The sequence below is a fragment of the Castor canadensis genome, chromosome 9, assembly GCF_047511655.1.
Source record: "Castor canadensis chromosome 9, mCasCan1.hap1v2, whole genome shotgun sequence".
NCBI lineage: Eukaryota > Metazoa > Chordata > Mammalia > Rodentia > Castoridae > Castor > Castor canadensis.
Window position 1 is genome coordinate 90,740,571 of NC_133394.1, and position 18,411 is coordinate 90,758,981.

Sequence of the window (18,411 nt, forward strand, 5' to 3'; positions counted from 1 at the left end):
ACCACTTGAGCCACACCCCCACCCTTTTTGCTCTGGCTATTTTGGAGATAGGATTTCGCTTTTTGCCCAGGCCAGCTTGGACCCTGATCCTTCTATTTTCCACTTTACAGCATAGCTGGAATGATGGGTGTGTACCTCCATGCCAAGCTTTTTTTTCCACTGAGAAGGTGTCTTCCAAACTTTTTTTTGCCAGGACTGGCCTAGAACTGAGATACTTCCAATCTCAGCCTCTTAAGCAGCTAGGATGACAGAAATGAACACAGTAACCAGTTATTGGTTGAGATGGGGTCTTGCAAACTTTTTGTGCCAGTTAGCTTCAAATTACAATCTTCTCAATCTTAACCTCCAAGTAGCTAGGATTACAGGCTAAGATTTCAGGGTTTATTTTTTAGAAAACATTACATTGAAAAGTCATTTTTAAAAGCTTCGCTTGTGAATTAATGTACACTCGGGGAGAACTTCTTTGAAATGGAAAGTTAAACTGAAAAGGTTGATTGCAAGTATAACAGTCCTTCACTAAACTCTTTCTTGAAGGCCAAACCTTTTTTATCAAGTGTGGAAAATTCTACCAGCTTGCTGTGCTGACAGAAAAGACCTTATAAAAAATGATCTGAAACTAAGTAGATTTCATAGTACACATACCTTTCAAAGATCCATCTGCATTAGCAAAACAATTTTGTTTTTAATTCTCAATTTTTATCTAACACTTAATCTCAAAGGTTTTTCCATTAGAATTGATTTGAAAATTAAAATCTAAACTCCACGAAAAATACATTAAGTACTTCTATATACAGGAGATTCTGCTCAACTGGATTCAAAAATAAAAGTTAGCTTCTTGCAACTTCAAAATATTTATACAGAGATATGGGTCTGATTTTGTATGTGCTTGAGTATCAGTACTAGGAAGTCAGAGCCATATAATTCATAATGGTATTATTAAACATTACAATAAGTTAAATATACTAAATCAGCACATTTCACATTTTCCCTTAGTTTAAATTCTATGCCTTCTTGTTGATAAATGCTTTTCACCACAAACCCTAATGTACCATGTAGCCCTAGTCAGTTTTTTCCAACTGAAAAGTTCTATTCCTTGACCTCTACCACTCTCAGCAAATAAAGTCGCAACTACAATGCTATCACAATTATTTATTTCTGAATTATGTGAAGTAGTCTCCCTTAACAAAAGTGAAAGGAGAAAGAGAAAGCAGGCAGGAGAGAGAGGGGGAGGGAGGAGAGAGAAAGAGAAAATATTTTAGTTTTTTCACAAATATAAAGCACTATGTGTTCCTTTGTGAAATGGAATAGTCAGTATTAATAGAAAATTAGAAAGAACTTTTACCTTATAATGAAGGGCAAGTCAAGAAAACCAAGCAACAATGTAAGTGGCCTTTAATTATGGTTTGAAGTGCTCTAGAAGAGCAGGCCAAAGGAATCTACTAGTGAGAAAAAAGAAAGCGTATTCTGAAAGCCTCACAGCTGACATAAAATGGATTTGTGGTATTTTATAACATAAATACTAACAGTCATCGTGTGAAAACTACTGCAAAGTCTTTATTCTGACAGGTTTATGCTTCAATATTTGGACAGTTTGATTTTCTTATATAACTTCAAAATGTACAACCAGCTAAGCATTTCTATAACGAACAGTGGACACGATTCTTAATTCTGACTCTCATCTTGTTAAATTCCAACAATTACTATTTCACTTACGGTATTAATTACTCCACAGGTATTATTTGAAAAGTTTATGGGAATGTGATCACATTTCTATAAAGTAAGACATTTTTCTATTGATTAATAAATTAAATCGAAATGTCTTTTAATAATTTCTAACTGATCTTTAACGGGCATCTTTTGTTTCTTCATACACATGCACACTCATGCATGTAACAATTATTTATTGAGTGACTACTATTTGCTAAGCACTCTTCTAGAAGGTGGGATACAGCAGTAAATAAAATTAACAAAAAATTGCCTCTTATTTTCTTATTTCTTTAGTTTTCTTGGTTCCTCCTAAACTATAGTAAAATCTTAATTGTTACTTCTTTTAATCAAAAGTTTAGCTGAGCACAAAGCCACCCTGCTAAATATTACATAACACAGGCCTTTAGCTAAACCATGTGATTAAGCCCTGGACTATAGATGGGGACAAAAGTGGAAAGGGCAGTGACTAATATGCCTGAAATAAAGCAGCTTACTCTCTACTATTCTTCTCATCTCCTTCGTTCAGGCTTTTAAGTCAGAGTGGTAGACAATAGCGTTAAATACCAGATTAGGAGAGTCTTGGAGGAGATGGAAAAAAAAAAAAGGAAAGGAAACTTGGTCCTTACATAATCCCACGGACTTACCTACCAGTTCAACTGTGGGAGAAAACTAACTTTCTATCATGGTTAAGCCACCAATACTTGGCTCATTTAAAAATAGCTGAGTCAATCAATCAGTCTATCTATCTATATGATAGTTTACCCTTCATCATTTATATTATTTTAAAGTATGCATGATGACTCAATTTGTTTGGTTCATATTTTCCTTCTTTCTTTTTTTGGCAGTACTGGGGTTTGAACTCAGGGCCTCATGCTTGCTAGGCAGGTATTCTATCATTTGAGCCACTCCTCCAACCCTTTTTGCTTTAGGTTACCTTTCATAAGGGTCTCATGCATTTACCCAGGCCAGACTTATATCACAATATTCGTATTCTGCCTTCTGCAGAAGTGGATTGCTGGCATGTGCCTGGCTTGTTCTTTGTGACAGGTTCTCACTAACTTTTTACCTAGGCTGGTCTTGAACTGCAATTCTCCCAATCTCTACCTCCTGAGTAGCTAGTTTTACAGATGTAAGTCACTGCATCCCTTCTTTCCTGTTCAGAGAAGATAGTTTAAGAAGTCATTACATGAAGTTTTTTTTTTAAAGTATATAAGATGCAGTCAAAATCCCTGATACACCATGGGTCAGAACAATCAGTCCCAAATACTGGGTAGAAAAGGCTTTATTGTTAGTACTTAGTAGATGTCAAGCAATATCAGTATTTGTGAACACTGAATATTATAAGCAATCAACCTTCAATGATCATGGCTCTCACTGAGTTCATTTATCGGACACTGATAAATAGCAGAGGATGGTTGAGGTTAAGTCAAACAAGGTTATGTATATAATCCCAACACTCAGGAGGCTAAGGCAGGAGGATTGTAAACTTAGGACAAGCCTAGGCTACACTGTGAGACACTGTCTCCAAAAAAACAAAACAAAAAAACAAATGAAAAAGGAGAAACAAGAATAGAAAAGGAAAGAAGGAAGGGATGGAGGAAGGGAAAGAAGGAAAAAAGAAAGATGTGGAGCTCTCTGCATCTTTGAAGATAGTCATGCTTTATTTTCATCTAGCAGAAAGAATACAGAACAGTATTGTGTGTCATAATATCTTATACATAAATTAATTTTGAAAGGGTATTTTTGTTTTATGCCTTAACATTTATAGAAGGCAAAAAACTATTACGGATGTCCCTCAAGAAAAGAATAGCAGGGAAAGGGGCCTTAGTGGTTTTTTTGCATAAATTTTTGTGAACTGTTTACATTTAATCACATGCATATATTAATTTGAAAATTTTTAAATGTCAAGAGAGTTATGTGGGTAACAGAACTATAACTGTTACATTATTTTTATGTTATAAAATCAGATAAAATCCTTTTAAAGTTAACTGTTATCTGGAATTAAACAGATTACAAATACTGGCCAGATACAAATGTGTCCCACCCAATTTTCTGAGACTCTACCTTAGTTTCATTTCTATTTCATGGAAAGAGCCATTTGGAAAGAACCATTGGGCAGCTGAAGAAATATACTTTTCTCCCCTGTAGTCTTTTTATTTTTAGATTTACGCTTTAAGACTTTTCCCTTAAATCTGATCACTTAGCAACTTACTTTTATTTCCAATCAATTACACTCCATGCCAAGAAAGTAAATAAATGGTGACTACCTGCTAGCAATATAACTGATTAAAAACAAAACATTCCAATAACTTGTTCTGTCTTCATGATAGTCAGCATATCATTTGAATGACATTTTCACTGACACAAGTATATTTGATTTGGCAGTTAACAGACATAACCAATTTCATGAATATGGAAGATTTAGGTATAAATGGCAGGAAAGATTAAGAATGAAACTAATTTATATCCAAGTACTGCTGACACATGATAGACTTGGGTTGGCTTTAAAGCATTCATATAGTTGTGATATACAAAGGCATTAGTGGTTGAGTTCTGTTTTAATGCCCAAATACTAATCTTTAAGCTAATAATTAAGATCATGCAACTGACTGTATTTATCACTTTAATAAAGAAAAACCAGTTTAAATGCTCCAGATCAATTTCACATTACAATAGTAGAACCAGATCTTGAAGCAATTTGGCATGGCAGACCATTTGCAGATTCATAACCAGTGACACTGAGATGACTTGGCTAGTATGAGACAGTCTCTCCTATACAGGTAAATAGAAACACAAATCCAATCTCTTTGGCTTACCCTCCAAGACATCTTTCAAGATTGGGGTTCTGCAAACCTTTTCTATAAGAAGCCAGACAGTAAACACTTCAGGCCATGCAGGCCACATCCAATCTTTGTAATGTATGCTTCATTTTGTTTTTTACAACCATTTAAAACTGTAAAGGCCAAATTTGGTCATGGCTGAGACCTGATTTTTGTACAGTTCTGTGAAAAAATTTAATGCTATTATCTGATAACTATAACATGTATTAACCATTTTATATCAGATACAATGGCAATTAGTTTAACACTTTTGCTATGCTACACATTTTAATAACTTTTCTAAGACACAGTTTGTATATTAAATGATTTTCTAATGTAGAAGTAAGTTTTTGTTAGCTTATCAAATTGTGCAAAGCATCACCACAAATCAGTTTTAAACATCTTCATTGCCTCAATAAGATTCCCTATTCACATTTACTGTTAATCCATGTTTCCTCCCACCCCCAACCTAGGCAACCACCAGTCTTTTTTTCTTGTTTTCCTTTCTCTGGACATTTCCTACAAATGGCACCACCTATATGGTTTCTGAATGTGGCTTCTTTCCCTGAGCATAACATTTCTGAAGTTCACCCATACTGTAGCTTATATACATAGCTTGTTTTTACTTGGTTATGCTGTACACTCTTAACGTGTGCAATTTACTAAGTTTTGACTTATGCATACACTCACAAAGCCACCACCAGTCAGCATAATCACTTCCAAAATTCACTATGCTCCTTTGTAATTCCTGCTTCTTTCCCCTTTCCATTTACCTTTGTCCACAAGGCAACCACTGGTCTACCTTCAGTCACTATGCATTAGTTCACATTTGCCAGAATTTTATACAAATATAATCATACAGTATGTAGTCCTTTTCTTCTCACTGCTTTCAGTCAACAGAATTATTTTAAATTCATCCATACTGTAGTATATATCAAGTTTATTCCCTATTGATAATAAAGAATATTTTTGTTTATATTTTCAGTTGTGAATGTTCTAGCATGAGGCTATTACAAACAAATCTGATATGAACACCTGTTTGTAAGTCTTTGTTTGGGTGTATGTTTTCATTTCCCCTGGGGAAGTATCTAAAAGTGGAATGGGAGGGTTGTATAGTAGTTGGATGTTCAACGTCTTTAGAAACTGCCAAATTACTTGCCAAAGACGTGGCATTATTTAACAAGTAGTGTATGAGTGGCCAGTTCCTCCACATCCTCATCAACACTTAGTGTGGTCAATCTTTTTAATTTTATTCATTCCAATAGGTGGGTGGTCATAGCTCATTGTGCTTTTAATTCACATTTCCCTAAGACTAAAGATAATGAGCATCTTTCTATGTTTCTGTTATATCTCCTTAGCTAAGTATATTAAAATCTTTTGTCAGTTTTTAAAAACTGGGTAGGTTTACTGAGCTTGAATAGTTTTTTATACATTTAAGATTTATCAGATATATAATGTGCAAATTTTTTATACAAATCTCTGATTCATCTTTTTCTTCTCTAATCCTGGTTTGTTGATGTTGTTGTGCTGGGTGGGGATACACTGTGGCATTTACAAAAGTTCTTACAATGTATCAAACATATAATACTTGAATTCACCCCTTCCACCCCTCTCCCTTATCCCTTCCTCCCCTCTATTCCTAGAAGTTTCAACAGGTATCATTTTTGCATTTACATACATGTGTATACATTTTTTGCACAGTAGTCACTCTCTTAACCCCTTTCCCCATCCCCTACCCCCTCCCACAGGTACCAACCCCCTGCCATGAGCAGGACCTATTCCACCCTCCTGTTCTCCAATTTTGCATTAAAAAAAAAAAGAAAAAAATAACATTTTTGCTTGTTTGAGATAAAGGTAACTACACAGGGAATTTCTTTGTGACATTCCATGCATATATGTATTATAACTCCAATTAGTTCAGCTCCTCTATTTTTCTTCATTCTTCCTTAGTCCTGTTTTTTAAAAGAGCAGAAGATTTTCATTTTAAAAAAGGGCAATTTATTAAGTTCTTCTATGGATCATACATTTGGTGTCATGTCTAAGAAATCATTGCATAGCCCAACTTTTTCTTCTAGAAGTATTATCATTTTATGCTTTCCATTTAGGATTTTGATACATTTTGAGCTAATTATTATACACGGTTTGAAATAAGGGTCAAAGTTCATTTTATTGCATATAGATATCCAATTGCTATAGTACCTTTTCTTGAAAATATGATGGTTTAATCTACTAAAAATGCCTTTGTTGAAAATAAGTTGTCCATATGCTTTTGTCCTCTTTAAAATTCTCTATTCTATTTCACTAATTGTTTTGTCTCTTGACATCAATGCCACATTATTACTATAGTTTTACAAATCTTAAAATCAGGTGATCTCCAATGCTGTTATTTTTCAAAGTTGTTCTGGCTAGCTCTATCTATCTATTTATTTTTTTGGTACTGGGACTTGAACCCAGGGCATGCTAGGCAAGAACTCTATCACTTTTGCCATACCCCCTAATTTTTGTGCGACTGGGGTTTGAACACAAGTTTTGTGCTTGCAAAGTAGGCACTCTACTGCTTGAATCATACCTTCAGTCCACTTTGCTCTGGTTATTTTGGAGATGGGGTCCTTAGAACTATTTGCTCAGGCTAGCCTCAAACTGCAGTCAGTCTCCCAAGTAGCTAGGATTACAGGTATGAGTCACTGGTACCCAGACTGCCCTTTTGTTTGTATTTTGCTTTTCAGGTAGGGTCTTTGTTCAGGCTGGCCTTAAAATTCTTCCTGCCTACGTCTCCTGACTAGCTGGGATTACAGTTGTGCCCCACCACACTCAGCTTTTTTTGGCTATGTGTTTCCATATGAATTTTAGAATTAGCTAGACAATTTCTACACACACACACAAGCAAAAATACATCTGACTGGTCTGGGGTATAGCTCAGTGGTAGACCACTTGCCTGGTATGTCCAAGTCCCTGAGTTCATCCCCCAGCACCACCAAAAACAAAATGAAAACAAAAATACATCTGACTGAGACTTTAAGGATGCAATGAATCTAGATTAACTTGGGAATAGCTGGCATTTTAACATGTGTGATCAGTGTACTGATCAATGAAGAAAGTACATCTCATCACTTGTTTAGACCTTTAATTTCTTTCAACTATGTTCTGAACTTTGCAGTGTATGGGTCTTTCACCTCTTTAGTCAGATTTATCCCTAGGTAGTTCATTTTTTTTTTATGCTATTATAAGTGGAATTCATTAGTTTTTAATTTCAATTTCTAATTGCTCATTGTTGTTATAAAGAAATACAACTGACTTTTACTCATGGGGTTTGTATCTTCAAATGTACTTAACTCACTTCTTTGTTTGACTAGCTAGATCGTATAATCTGTGAATAATGACAGTTCCACTTCTTTCTGTTACAGGTGTCTTTTTACCTCTGCTTTTTGTCTGATCCCACTGCCTACAATCCCCAAATCAATGATGAACAGAAGCAGTAAGAATATGTATCTGAGTCTTCTTCCTGATCTTGGGAGGAAAACAGCATTTAATCTTTCACCACCAAGTATGTTGTTAGCTGTTGGTTCTTCTTAGATATCCTTTGTTGGGTTAAGGACACTGACTTTTTTCAGGGCATGGGGGTAACACTGAACTTAGGGTCTTATGCATGATAAACATGTCCTTTATCATATCCCAGCCCCAAGGACACTGACTTCTTATCCCTAGTTTGCTGAGACTTTAATCAGCATTTTAATTATGTCAAATGCTTTCTCTGTATCCACTGAGATGATCATATAGTTTTCGATTTTTGGTTTGATAATATGCTAAAATATAATGTTCAGTATGAAACTAACCTTGCATTCCTTGGTCAAACCCTATTCGGTCACTGCTATGGGTTGAATATGGTCTGTCCCTCCAAAACTGAGTCTAAAACTCATGCTGAAATTTGACTGACACTGAGACAGTGGTGGGAGGCAAGGCCTGTAAGAGGTAATTAGATTGTTAAGAGGGATCAATTCGTTTCTCAAGTGAGCGGATGTGTTCTCCAGAGAGCGAGCTGTTATAACGCATGGCAGTCCCTCACATCCTGCCTCTTTGGCACATGTCTGCTAGCATATACTAGCCATGTTACGATGTAGCATGAGTCCCTCACCACATGACAAGCACCATGCTCTTGGACTTCCCAGCCACTAAAACCCTGAGCCAACATAAACCTCTGTTCTTTATAAATCACCCAGTTCAGATACTGTTATAGCAAGAGAAAACAGACTAAGGTTGTCAAGGTATATTATCTTTTTTTATATCGAATTCTATTTGTTAAAACTTTGTTTTAAATTTTTTACACTTATGTTCACAAATGATATTGCACTATAGTTTTCTTCATCTGGTTTTGGTGTCGGATACTGCTCACTGTTTTAGGTAGTAAGGCAAATCAGGTCTGTTGCGCCACCACACCCTTAAGTAGTCTACTACATAGTTATTACATTATTATCTCATTTACTCCATTCTAGCTAGGTAGTATTTATCATTACCATCATTTTACACATGAGAGAAGTGGAAAACAGGAAAACAAAGGCTCAGAATGCAAGATGGCAAAGTTCTTTCTAAGTTGAAAGCAGTATTTGAACCACAATGTGAATCTGAAATCCACTTCATTAATTAGCACTGTAGTCTAATACTTAAATAGCATTCAAGAAGATCCTCCTTAAACACAGAAATTAACTTCTTTTTCACTGAGAGAAAACACTTTGTCTCCAAAAGTTTCACATAGTCTGATCTAGAGCCCAAGTCTTAATCATGATAGTTTTGTTGAAAAAAGTGAGTAAGACTCCATGGTTTCTTATACGTCAGGATCTATATAAACTATTAACTACTAAATATATTGAAAATAAGAAAAGGCAGACTTAATCCAGGTAGTAATTAAAAGTCTTAAAAAGATATCCTATAGTTGCAAAAGACCAACCAAAACAGTAACAACATAAACACTACCATTTTTAAATGGTACAATTTTATCTAATTCTCAGAAACACGTCATGAAAGAGGTTCATGATACACATACTGTACATGAGTAAATCTGAGATACAACATTCTTAAGAACCTTGCTTCAAGTCTGCCATCCCTTAAATAGTAGGACAGGTATTAAAACATAAGTCTCTATAGCTCCCCAACAGTTCCTTAAAATTTATAGTTGATTTTGTTTGTTTTTTAGATTATTATATTGTCAACCCTAAGAAACAAGAAACTTCTAAGGGCCTTTGGTAATAAAGAAATTTCAACCTCAGACGTTCAGAGAGCTCAAGCCAAGTACACTGGGCTGAGCTTGGACAGTAATGTGGCAATTAAGAGTTTCTCAATCTCTGACTGCATTAAACCTGCTTTTCTTCCTTCCTAAGGCAAGTTTTCTTACCATTAAACTAGCTATGTGCTTTTTCTATAGCTCTACTACGTGCCTTCTCTTTATCTATATCTCTGCTGACCTACAATGGACATAGCTCAATTAGCTTGGACTACTAGCTGTCAGGTACAATGCAGAATTCCCCTTAACAGTAAAACAGGAGGAGGAAGAAAAATAGCTATTCAAATAGTTCCAACATAAGGCAAGATGGTATAGACTGAAGATCCTGTATGCCTGAAGAAATTGCTAGGATTCAAATTCCTCCCTATTTTGCTTCATTTTAGCTGAGATCTTAGAAAAGTTTGTAAGCTCTCTGGACTTCCGTGCTTTCATCTACAAAATGGGGATGGATGGTAACTTTACTTTTCATATGTTGAAGAATATGACAGAACATACTATTTAGAATAGTACCTGACACTCGAGAGGCACTATTTAATTTTTACTATTTAAACTAGGTCGTAACTATTATTTCTATAGTTATGAACAGAGGAAAAATTACCTATGTTAAATAGACACTTGAAAGATTCTATATTACAAAGTACATGTTTCAAATAAATGTTAATGTTTCTAATGTCTATTCATTTTAAAACAGTTCTGTAATTCTGATGTATCTCTATTAGTGTCCTGATGATGGCACTGGAAACATATTCAGCATCTTCTAGAAATAGATGTTTTCGAAACACAAACAGAAATAATCAGACGTAAGTCATTGAAATAAAGCAAATTAATTCCATTAGATAGTATCAAATGTCAACTGCATGTTCAGCATTATGTAATGTTCTATAACAGATTAAATAACATCTACGCCTACTACTCTTAATCTTAAAACAGCACATAGCAAAATATACATATGTTAGAATAAATAAGAAAGACAAAAAATATGCGTAAATGTCAGTGAGTAGTATGTAACTCTGGAAGGAAGAAATTTTCAAGTATCACAAACAGTGATGAGATAGCTAAAAGAATAAAAGAAAATTGTCAGTGTATGTTTGTCAACACTACTAATTCCAGTTTCAAAAGCAAGTTCAAATGACTGGTATATTATAATATTAAGGAATAATTTGAACAAAAAAAGAAAAGATTAATCATTTCCAGTGTACTTACTGTTGCTATTTTGGTGCTCAGAAAGTTCTCCCTTTCTTCATCTACCATAATTTCATGTCCAGTTTTAAATAATTCAAGCATTTTGGGGATGTCACGGCCAATAGAATCTGTTTGGAAAAAAGAAAAACCCCAAATTATCACTGCATTTAGACAAGTAGCAAAAATTACTAAATGAGATAAACATGCAGCCTGTGTGACAATATAATAAGTGGCAGTCAGACCCTGTGTGCCCCCATGGTCCCCATTTCTGGGATTCATGCTCTTGTGCGATCTCCTACCAGGTATGAATGTGGCCTGCAACTTGCTTCTAACCGAGAGGTAGAATGATGAGTACAAGATTCTATTAGTAAACGCCTTTATGTTGTATGCATAGAAAATGTGAATTATCTGAAGAGTAAGAAATACAATGGGAATGTGCCAGTAAAGAGACAGCACACACAAGGTCCCCAGCTAGTCATCCCTCTGTGGGTTAATGTGGGGGTTTTGTTTCATCCACAGCATAGAAACCCTTAGCACACAGCAGTGGTTGTTCAGTGCGCCCCAGGAGCACTCCAGCTGTGAATGAAGCAATCAGCTCCCAAAAGCTTATAGTCTAATTGGAGATAAGGGATGTAGAGTATTTTACTGTAAAATACTGTTTCAGTATCTCATTCTGATGTAACTGAGTACAAAACAGTATGACATAGTATAATAACAAACAATACAATGCTAATAGTATACAAAAAAAGATACCTGATTAAATTATGCATATATCTATGTAACTTCTTTACTTAGACTTTGGTTTGTCTGTTTGTGGTATTGGGCTTTGAACTCAGGGCTTTGCAATTGCGAGGCAGCTACTCTACCACTTGAGCTATACCCCTAGCCCTTTTTGCTTTATTTCTCAGATAGAGTCAAGCATTTTTTGCCCAGGCTGGCCTGGACCACAATCCTTTTATGTGATTACAAGTGGAATTCATAAGTTTTTAATTTCAATTTCTAATTGCTCATTGTTGTTATAAAGAAATACAACTGACTTTTACTCATGGGGTTTGTATCTTCAAATGTACTTAACTCACTCTTTGTTTGACTAGCTAGATCGTATAATCTGTGAATAATGACAGTTCCACTTCCTTCTGCTCTAGGTGCCTTTTTACCTCTGCTTTTTTGTCTGACCACAATCTTCCCACTCACCTCTCCTGCATGGTTGAGATTACCAGTATACCACACTCTCACTTTGTGCTGAGGCTGACCTCAACCATGATTTGCACCTGAGTAGCTGGGATTACAGGTATGAACCACAACACCTGGCCTGTTTTGGTTTTCTTTTTTTTTTTTTTGAAACATGGTCTCACACGTAGCCCAAGCTGGCTTAGAATTTGTGATCCTTCTGACTCTGCCTCCCAAGTGCTGAGTTTACTGGCATGTGCTACCACACCTAGTCCTTAGATGTATTTTCTAAAGTTGTATTTTCATAGAAACAATGTCTTGTACTTAGAGCTCAAGAATTATTTGGTAATACCTGAATATACCCAAAACACTGCCTTCTTTCCTGTCACTGTAGTTGAACGCTCTCTGCTTCTACCAAAGGCCTCACTTCCTTTGTGCACTGAATCCCACTTCTATTCACCTATAAAGGGACACTGCTTCTTCCCTCTCTCTTCTACACTGCCAATTTTCCCTACTTTCCAAGATAATTACATTAGCTTACAAACTTACTATAAAATTTCTTGTCTCAAAAATAAAACAAACAAGTCTCCTGTGACTTCACATTTCCTTACAGTTACCATCTAACACTCCACAAGTGCACTCGTTTCCAAAAAAAAAACTTGTCTATCCTTTCTGTCTCTACTTCTTTTCCTGCCATTTTCTCTGACACCTACTTTAATCAAGTTGTCATTCCCACTACTCCACTGGAAATAATCTTGTCAAGGTTGCTATTGACCTTCACAGTAGTCCTTCCTCAGTGTTTATGACTTCATCAGCAGACTTAGACTACACCTCTCTTCTTCCTGTAATTATCTTCATGTGTTCCCTGAAACATACCCTCACTGGCTGTCCCATTCCATTCTTATTTACTAAGCCACCTTTATTTAGCTGACTTCCAAAGTTTTTACTACCCCAGGGTTGTCATCTGCCCTCTCTTATTGTATCTGTATGATGCACCTCCCTGAGTGATCTCATCCAGACACATGGCTTTAAATACCATTTAGTTATTCATAATTACCAAACTCACATCTCAGTCACAACCTCTCTCATGATTTCCAGCCACCTACTTGGTATCTCCACCTAGATGCTTAGGTAATTAGTATGATATAAATGTGACAAACATTTACCAGAAGAATGAACAAATAAATGAGTTCAAAATTTTAAGTCCAATATAGGAATAATGTACAGTAACGAAGAAAGAGTGCTTGCTTTCACAGATTACACACTGAAACTAGAATGATACAAAAAAGATTGGTATGACCCCTGCTCAAGGATGACATGGAAGTTTGTGAAGCATTCCATATTTTTAAGTAATACTTTTCATTGGTATTGTAAATTATAAATTCTATTTCTTTACTTGAGATGGAGCTATTGAGATTTTTCTATTTCTTCCAGTTACTTTTTGTAACTGGATCTTTCAGAGAATTTACCCATTTTCTACAAGTTGTCATATTTGTTAAAATAAAATTGTTCATAATATTGCCTTATTATTTTTAATGTCTATGGGGTATGTATTAATGTTTCCCCTTTAAGTAAGTCTGTATATTCCCTCTTAAAAAAAAAAAGTCCAGTTCAAGTTCTGTCAACTTTATCAACCTATTCAAAGAACTAATTTTGCTGTCATTAATTTTCTGTTGATTGTCCTTTTTCTACTTCAGTAGCTTCCACTCTGATCTTTATTATTTTCTTCCTTTCAATAATTCAATTTATTTTGCTTTTCTTTCTTCTGTCCCCAAGTTCTTAAGATAAAAGCAGAGGACAATGATTTTAAACTATTCTTCTTTTCTATGAGGGCATGAACCAATTTCCATATATAAATGGAAACGTCACAAGGAAACTCCCTGTAGAGCTATCTTAGACAAACAAAAACGCCTTTTTTCAAAAATGGAAAGCAGGAAGGTAAAACAATTCCTGCCTGGGGGTTGGTACCTGTGGGAGGGTGGAGGAAATAAGGAAAGGATGAAAAAGGCTGGAAGTGGTAGAAATATTATGTTCTCATGAATGAAATGGAAAAATGAGACATGTTGAAACTATTCCAGAATGGGAGGAGGAAAATAAAAGGGAATGATGGAGAGGGTAAATTGAACTAAGATAACTTGTAAGAACTTTTGTACACCCAGCACAACCATAATATAATAAAAAAAAGAAAAAGAAATAAATGCCCCTCTATGAACTACTTCAACTTTATCCTGTAAGCTTTGATATATTGTGCTTTCATTGTTACTCAATTTAAGACATTCTCTAATTCTTGTTTGAGTTATTTAGTAGTGGTTGCTTAATTTTAATGTATTTAGAGCTTTCTCATGGTCACAAATTTTTAATTTAACTCAGCTGTGATTAGAAAACATACTGTGTATGACTTCAATTCTTTTAAGTCAATAAATAATAAGGCTTAATAAAGACTTGCCTTATAGCTCTGCAAATGGTCTATCCTGGAAATGTTCATCACCAACCATTTGCTGTTGTTGACTGATGTGTTCTGTAGATATCAACTGGGTTAAGTTGGCTGACAGTGCTGTTTAAATCTTTTATATCCTTATTGGTTTTCTATGTGCTCTATCATTACTGAGAAGAATATTAAAACTGTACTTCATTAGTCTATTTCTCTTTTCAATCATCTGATTTTTGTTTCACGTATTTTGGGGCTCTGTTTTTAAATAAGAGTGCTCTATTATTTTTATACAATATTCATCTTTTCCTCCAGTAATGGTTTTCATCTTTAATGGTCCATTTTGTTTAGCATTAATATAGCCAAGCTAATTCCCTAATATTTACTGCTTTCATGGTTTATCTTTACCTATCATTCTACTTTCAGTCTATTTGTGTGTTTAAATATAGTGTGTCTCCTATCTAGCTTATAGTTGGGTTGCTTTTTCCTCATCTCATAATCTCTACCTTTTGGTTGCAGTGTGTAGTTCATTTCCAATTGACATTAACTACTGACATGGCTTGATTAAGATCTTTATTTTGGTATTTCTTTTCTATTTGTCTCATCTTATGTGTTCCTCCTTTACAGCCATCTTTTGTTTTAAACAAAAGAATTTTATTGTACTGTTTTTCTTCCTCTATTTAGTTTTAAGTTATTTTTTGTGTGTTTTTTACTTGCTCTAGAGGTCACAATGTGTCCGTTTATTTATCATAACCCACTTCATGCTAATACACAATAAATTTAGCTGGTGCTGATCTATCCTGTCCTCCCCTCTTCACTTCATGAGATGATTGTCATGACCAAACCTACTTCACCTCCTATATATTTATCTTGAAAATAATACCCACTGGGCTACTCAAGACCAAAATTAGGAAATCATCCTAGATTCCTTTTTCAACCCCATATCTAATTAATAACTCCTGCTAATTCTACCACCTCAATATTGCACAAAAATCTTCCTCTTCTGTCTTCATTGCCATTGCCAGATTCTTTCTTCGTCTTTTATCTAGACTACTGCCATAGCCTCCTCACTGGTCTCTGTTCAATTTCACTACCCTCATAATGGTCACCCTACCACTTATACTTACCCCAGAATACATATTCTAATAAGAAAATCTTATTTCACTCTTCTGAGCAATGGTTTTCAATGGCTCTCATCTACCTAGAAGATAAAACCTAATCTTCATGGAATGGCACACAGAGCTCTCCATGACCCTGCCACTGCCCATCACTGTCTAACCCCATTAACCACCACTATCTGGTAACACTTTATGTACCCAGTGATAGACATCTACTAATACTTTCCTGAACACAGTTGGCTTTCTCTTAACCTTTTTACATTAAGAAAAAATTTCTTTTGCCTGGAATTCAGTCCTACGCATGTTAGGAAAGTAAAATAGATATTCACACTTAGCCTTTTAACTACCATCTTCTTCATACAATGTGATTCTAAAAGTAGTTTCTCATTCCTTTAAGTACTTTGTACACTGGCTACTAATTTTTTCAGATTTTAGTGCAGCAGTTTGTTTTCATATCTTCTCTCTCAACATGTATCTTCTTAAAAATTGGAAGCATCTTTTCATCTTTCAATCTCAGTACTATGTACGGTACCCGGCACATGATAGGTATTCAATAATTATCCACTTATTCAAGTGAGTTGTGACAACAGAAATGATGTAAGAAGACATGAGAGCAAATTCTCCTAATGTAATTGTGAAGAATGAACAGCTAGGAATTGCAGGCAGTTAATAACAGTAACAGTGACCCACACGTAGTATGCACTTTTTATATACCCAGTTTGTGCTCACTTTTGCATACATTATCATAAAACCACTATGGGGTAGATGTTATCATGGAGCCCATCTTGTAGACGAACAAATAGAGGCACAAAATGTTAAAAGTTTGCTTAAGATCACAGTAAGTAATACAGCCAAGGCTGAGAGGGGTTTGTGTTAATCATTATTCTGTTCCGTTTTTCAAATGTAACTAGATGTTAAATTGTCACCATTATTTCTAGGGTTTTGCTATCTCTTAATGCTATCTAATTGCTCTACTCATTCTCAATTTTCTCTCTTCTTGGTGCTTTTATGCTCTTGTATCTTCCTCCTTTTTCTTTCTTCTTTTTCCTCAAATTTTCTCCTTTGAATTTCCATATAATGAATAAATCCTACACTATATGGCCTGGTATTTCACCCAGATGTAACTTTTCATTAGAAGAGAGGAGGGGAGGGGGGAGGAGAGAGGGGAGGGAAGGAGAGGAGAGAAGAGGAGAGGGAAAGAGAGGAGAGGAGAGGAGAGAAAGACCTATGATAATCATTGAAAGCAATATTTTAGATGAAGCATGTGAAAGAATGGGGCAAGGAAGAAATGACTAGTAAAAGAGAATGGAGACAGCTAATCACTGAAGACCACTTATTTTAAAAACTAATAAAAAATAAGAGAGAGAACTAAGATTGTAGCTAACAAGATAGCTGAAACAAAAGGTTGGAAGGACAGTTGCGTTTTGTTTTTATTTGTTTAGCTAGAAGAATCTGGGCATGTTAAGTGCTAAAGTTAGACTAGTTTATCTAAGTGTGGAAAAAGGAAACTGTTAGCTCCATGTCATTAAAGACCTTACCAGTCATGTTCACAGCCATCACATCCAAGGTTTCAGCTATTATAAATATAACTATTCCAAAAAGAAAAATGGATTATAAGTAACCCAACATTTCAGTTGCAGTGTTTAGTTCTGTATCTTCTGCCAAATGAATGCTGTGCTAAATGTTCATTCATTGTACAAATATTTTACAGTACCTACTATGGGCCAAGTACTGTATTTGAGACCATGAGAGTATAGCAACTATGAAAATTAAATGCCCTTGCTCTAATAGGAAGAACTGAACACACCCTACAAATTAAAAAAAAAAAATGACAAAAGTGGTTAAGTCCTAAAAAGAATGAAAAGGCACAATAATGAAATACGTTTTGATAATGGGAAATGGAGAGTAATATTTTACATAAGATTGTCATGGAAGGCCTGTCCATTTAGATGATAAATGACTAAGAAAGTCAGGCAAATAAGCAGAGAGCATTGCAGACAGACACAGACAGGACAGTAAATTCAAAGACCTAGGAAAGGAAGCACTTAGTGTGTGCTTGAGAAGAACGAGGTGGCCACTAGGACTAAAGTAAAAGAAACAAAGGAAAGAGTAAGAAACCAGCTATATGATAATCCATGACTCATCTAGAATAACTATAAGGACAGCTATAAGAAGGAATCACTAGTGGATTCTTTCACACATGAATAGTTTTTGTTTGTTTGCTTGCTTTAACATTTTCTCAGGGGGCTTTCATTGTGACATTTTCATACATGTTTACAATGTACTTTGTAACATTCTCCTTCATCCCTCTCCCTCTATCCTTAAAACAATTTCAACAGCTGTCGTTGTTTATTTTCATAGACGTATATAAAGTACATCAACCATATTTACCCTCCAATAACCTCTCCAAGAGGTTCACCCTTCCCATCCCACTAGTACCAATCCCCTAACAGGACTGGTTTTACATTCCTGTCCTTCATTTTTATTTTTATTTATTTTTTTTTTTGAAGGAATTTTTTTTTTATTTTGTTTTTTTTTTTTTTTTCATTTTTCTTTTATTATTCATATGTGTGTCCTTCATTTTTAAAGTGGATATTCATTGTTCAAAAAGGTCTCACCATGGTATTTTACCCATGAATATATTTAATCAGATTAACCCCCTCCATTACTCTTCTTTCCCCGTGCCCCTATTATTCAACAACTTTCAGTGTG

At 35.2% G+C, this 18,411-nt stretch overlaps 1 protein-coding gene and 1 non-coding gene across 5 annotated transcripts in view; one reads left to right on the forward strand and one right to left on the reverse strand.

Moving 5' to 3' along the window:
* Nucleotides 1–18,411, reverse strand: part of Mrpl1 (mitochondrial ribosomal protein L1) — an 80,082-nt gene that overhangs the window by 21,726 nt on the left and 39,945 nt on the right. For all 4 annotated transcript variants that reach the window (XM_074041928.1, XM_074041926.1, XM_074041927.1 and 1 more), the window contains exon 7: nt 11,005–11,111. In XM_074041928.1, the coding sequence (XP_073898029.1) occupies nt 11,005–11,111 (107 nt within the window). The remainder of the gene's footprint in view (nt 1–11,004; nt 11,112–18,411) is intronic.
* On the forward strand, nt 13,398–13,500 carry LOC141411173 (U6 spliceosomal RNA). The gene has a single exon (XR_012436012.1). It is a non-coding gene; the product is annotated as a U6 spliceosomal RNA (small nuclear RNA).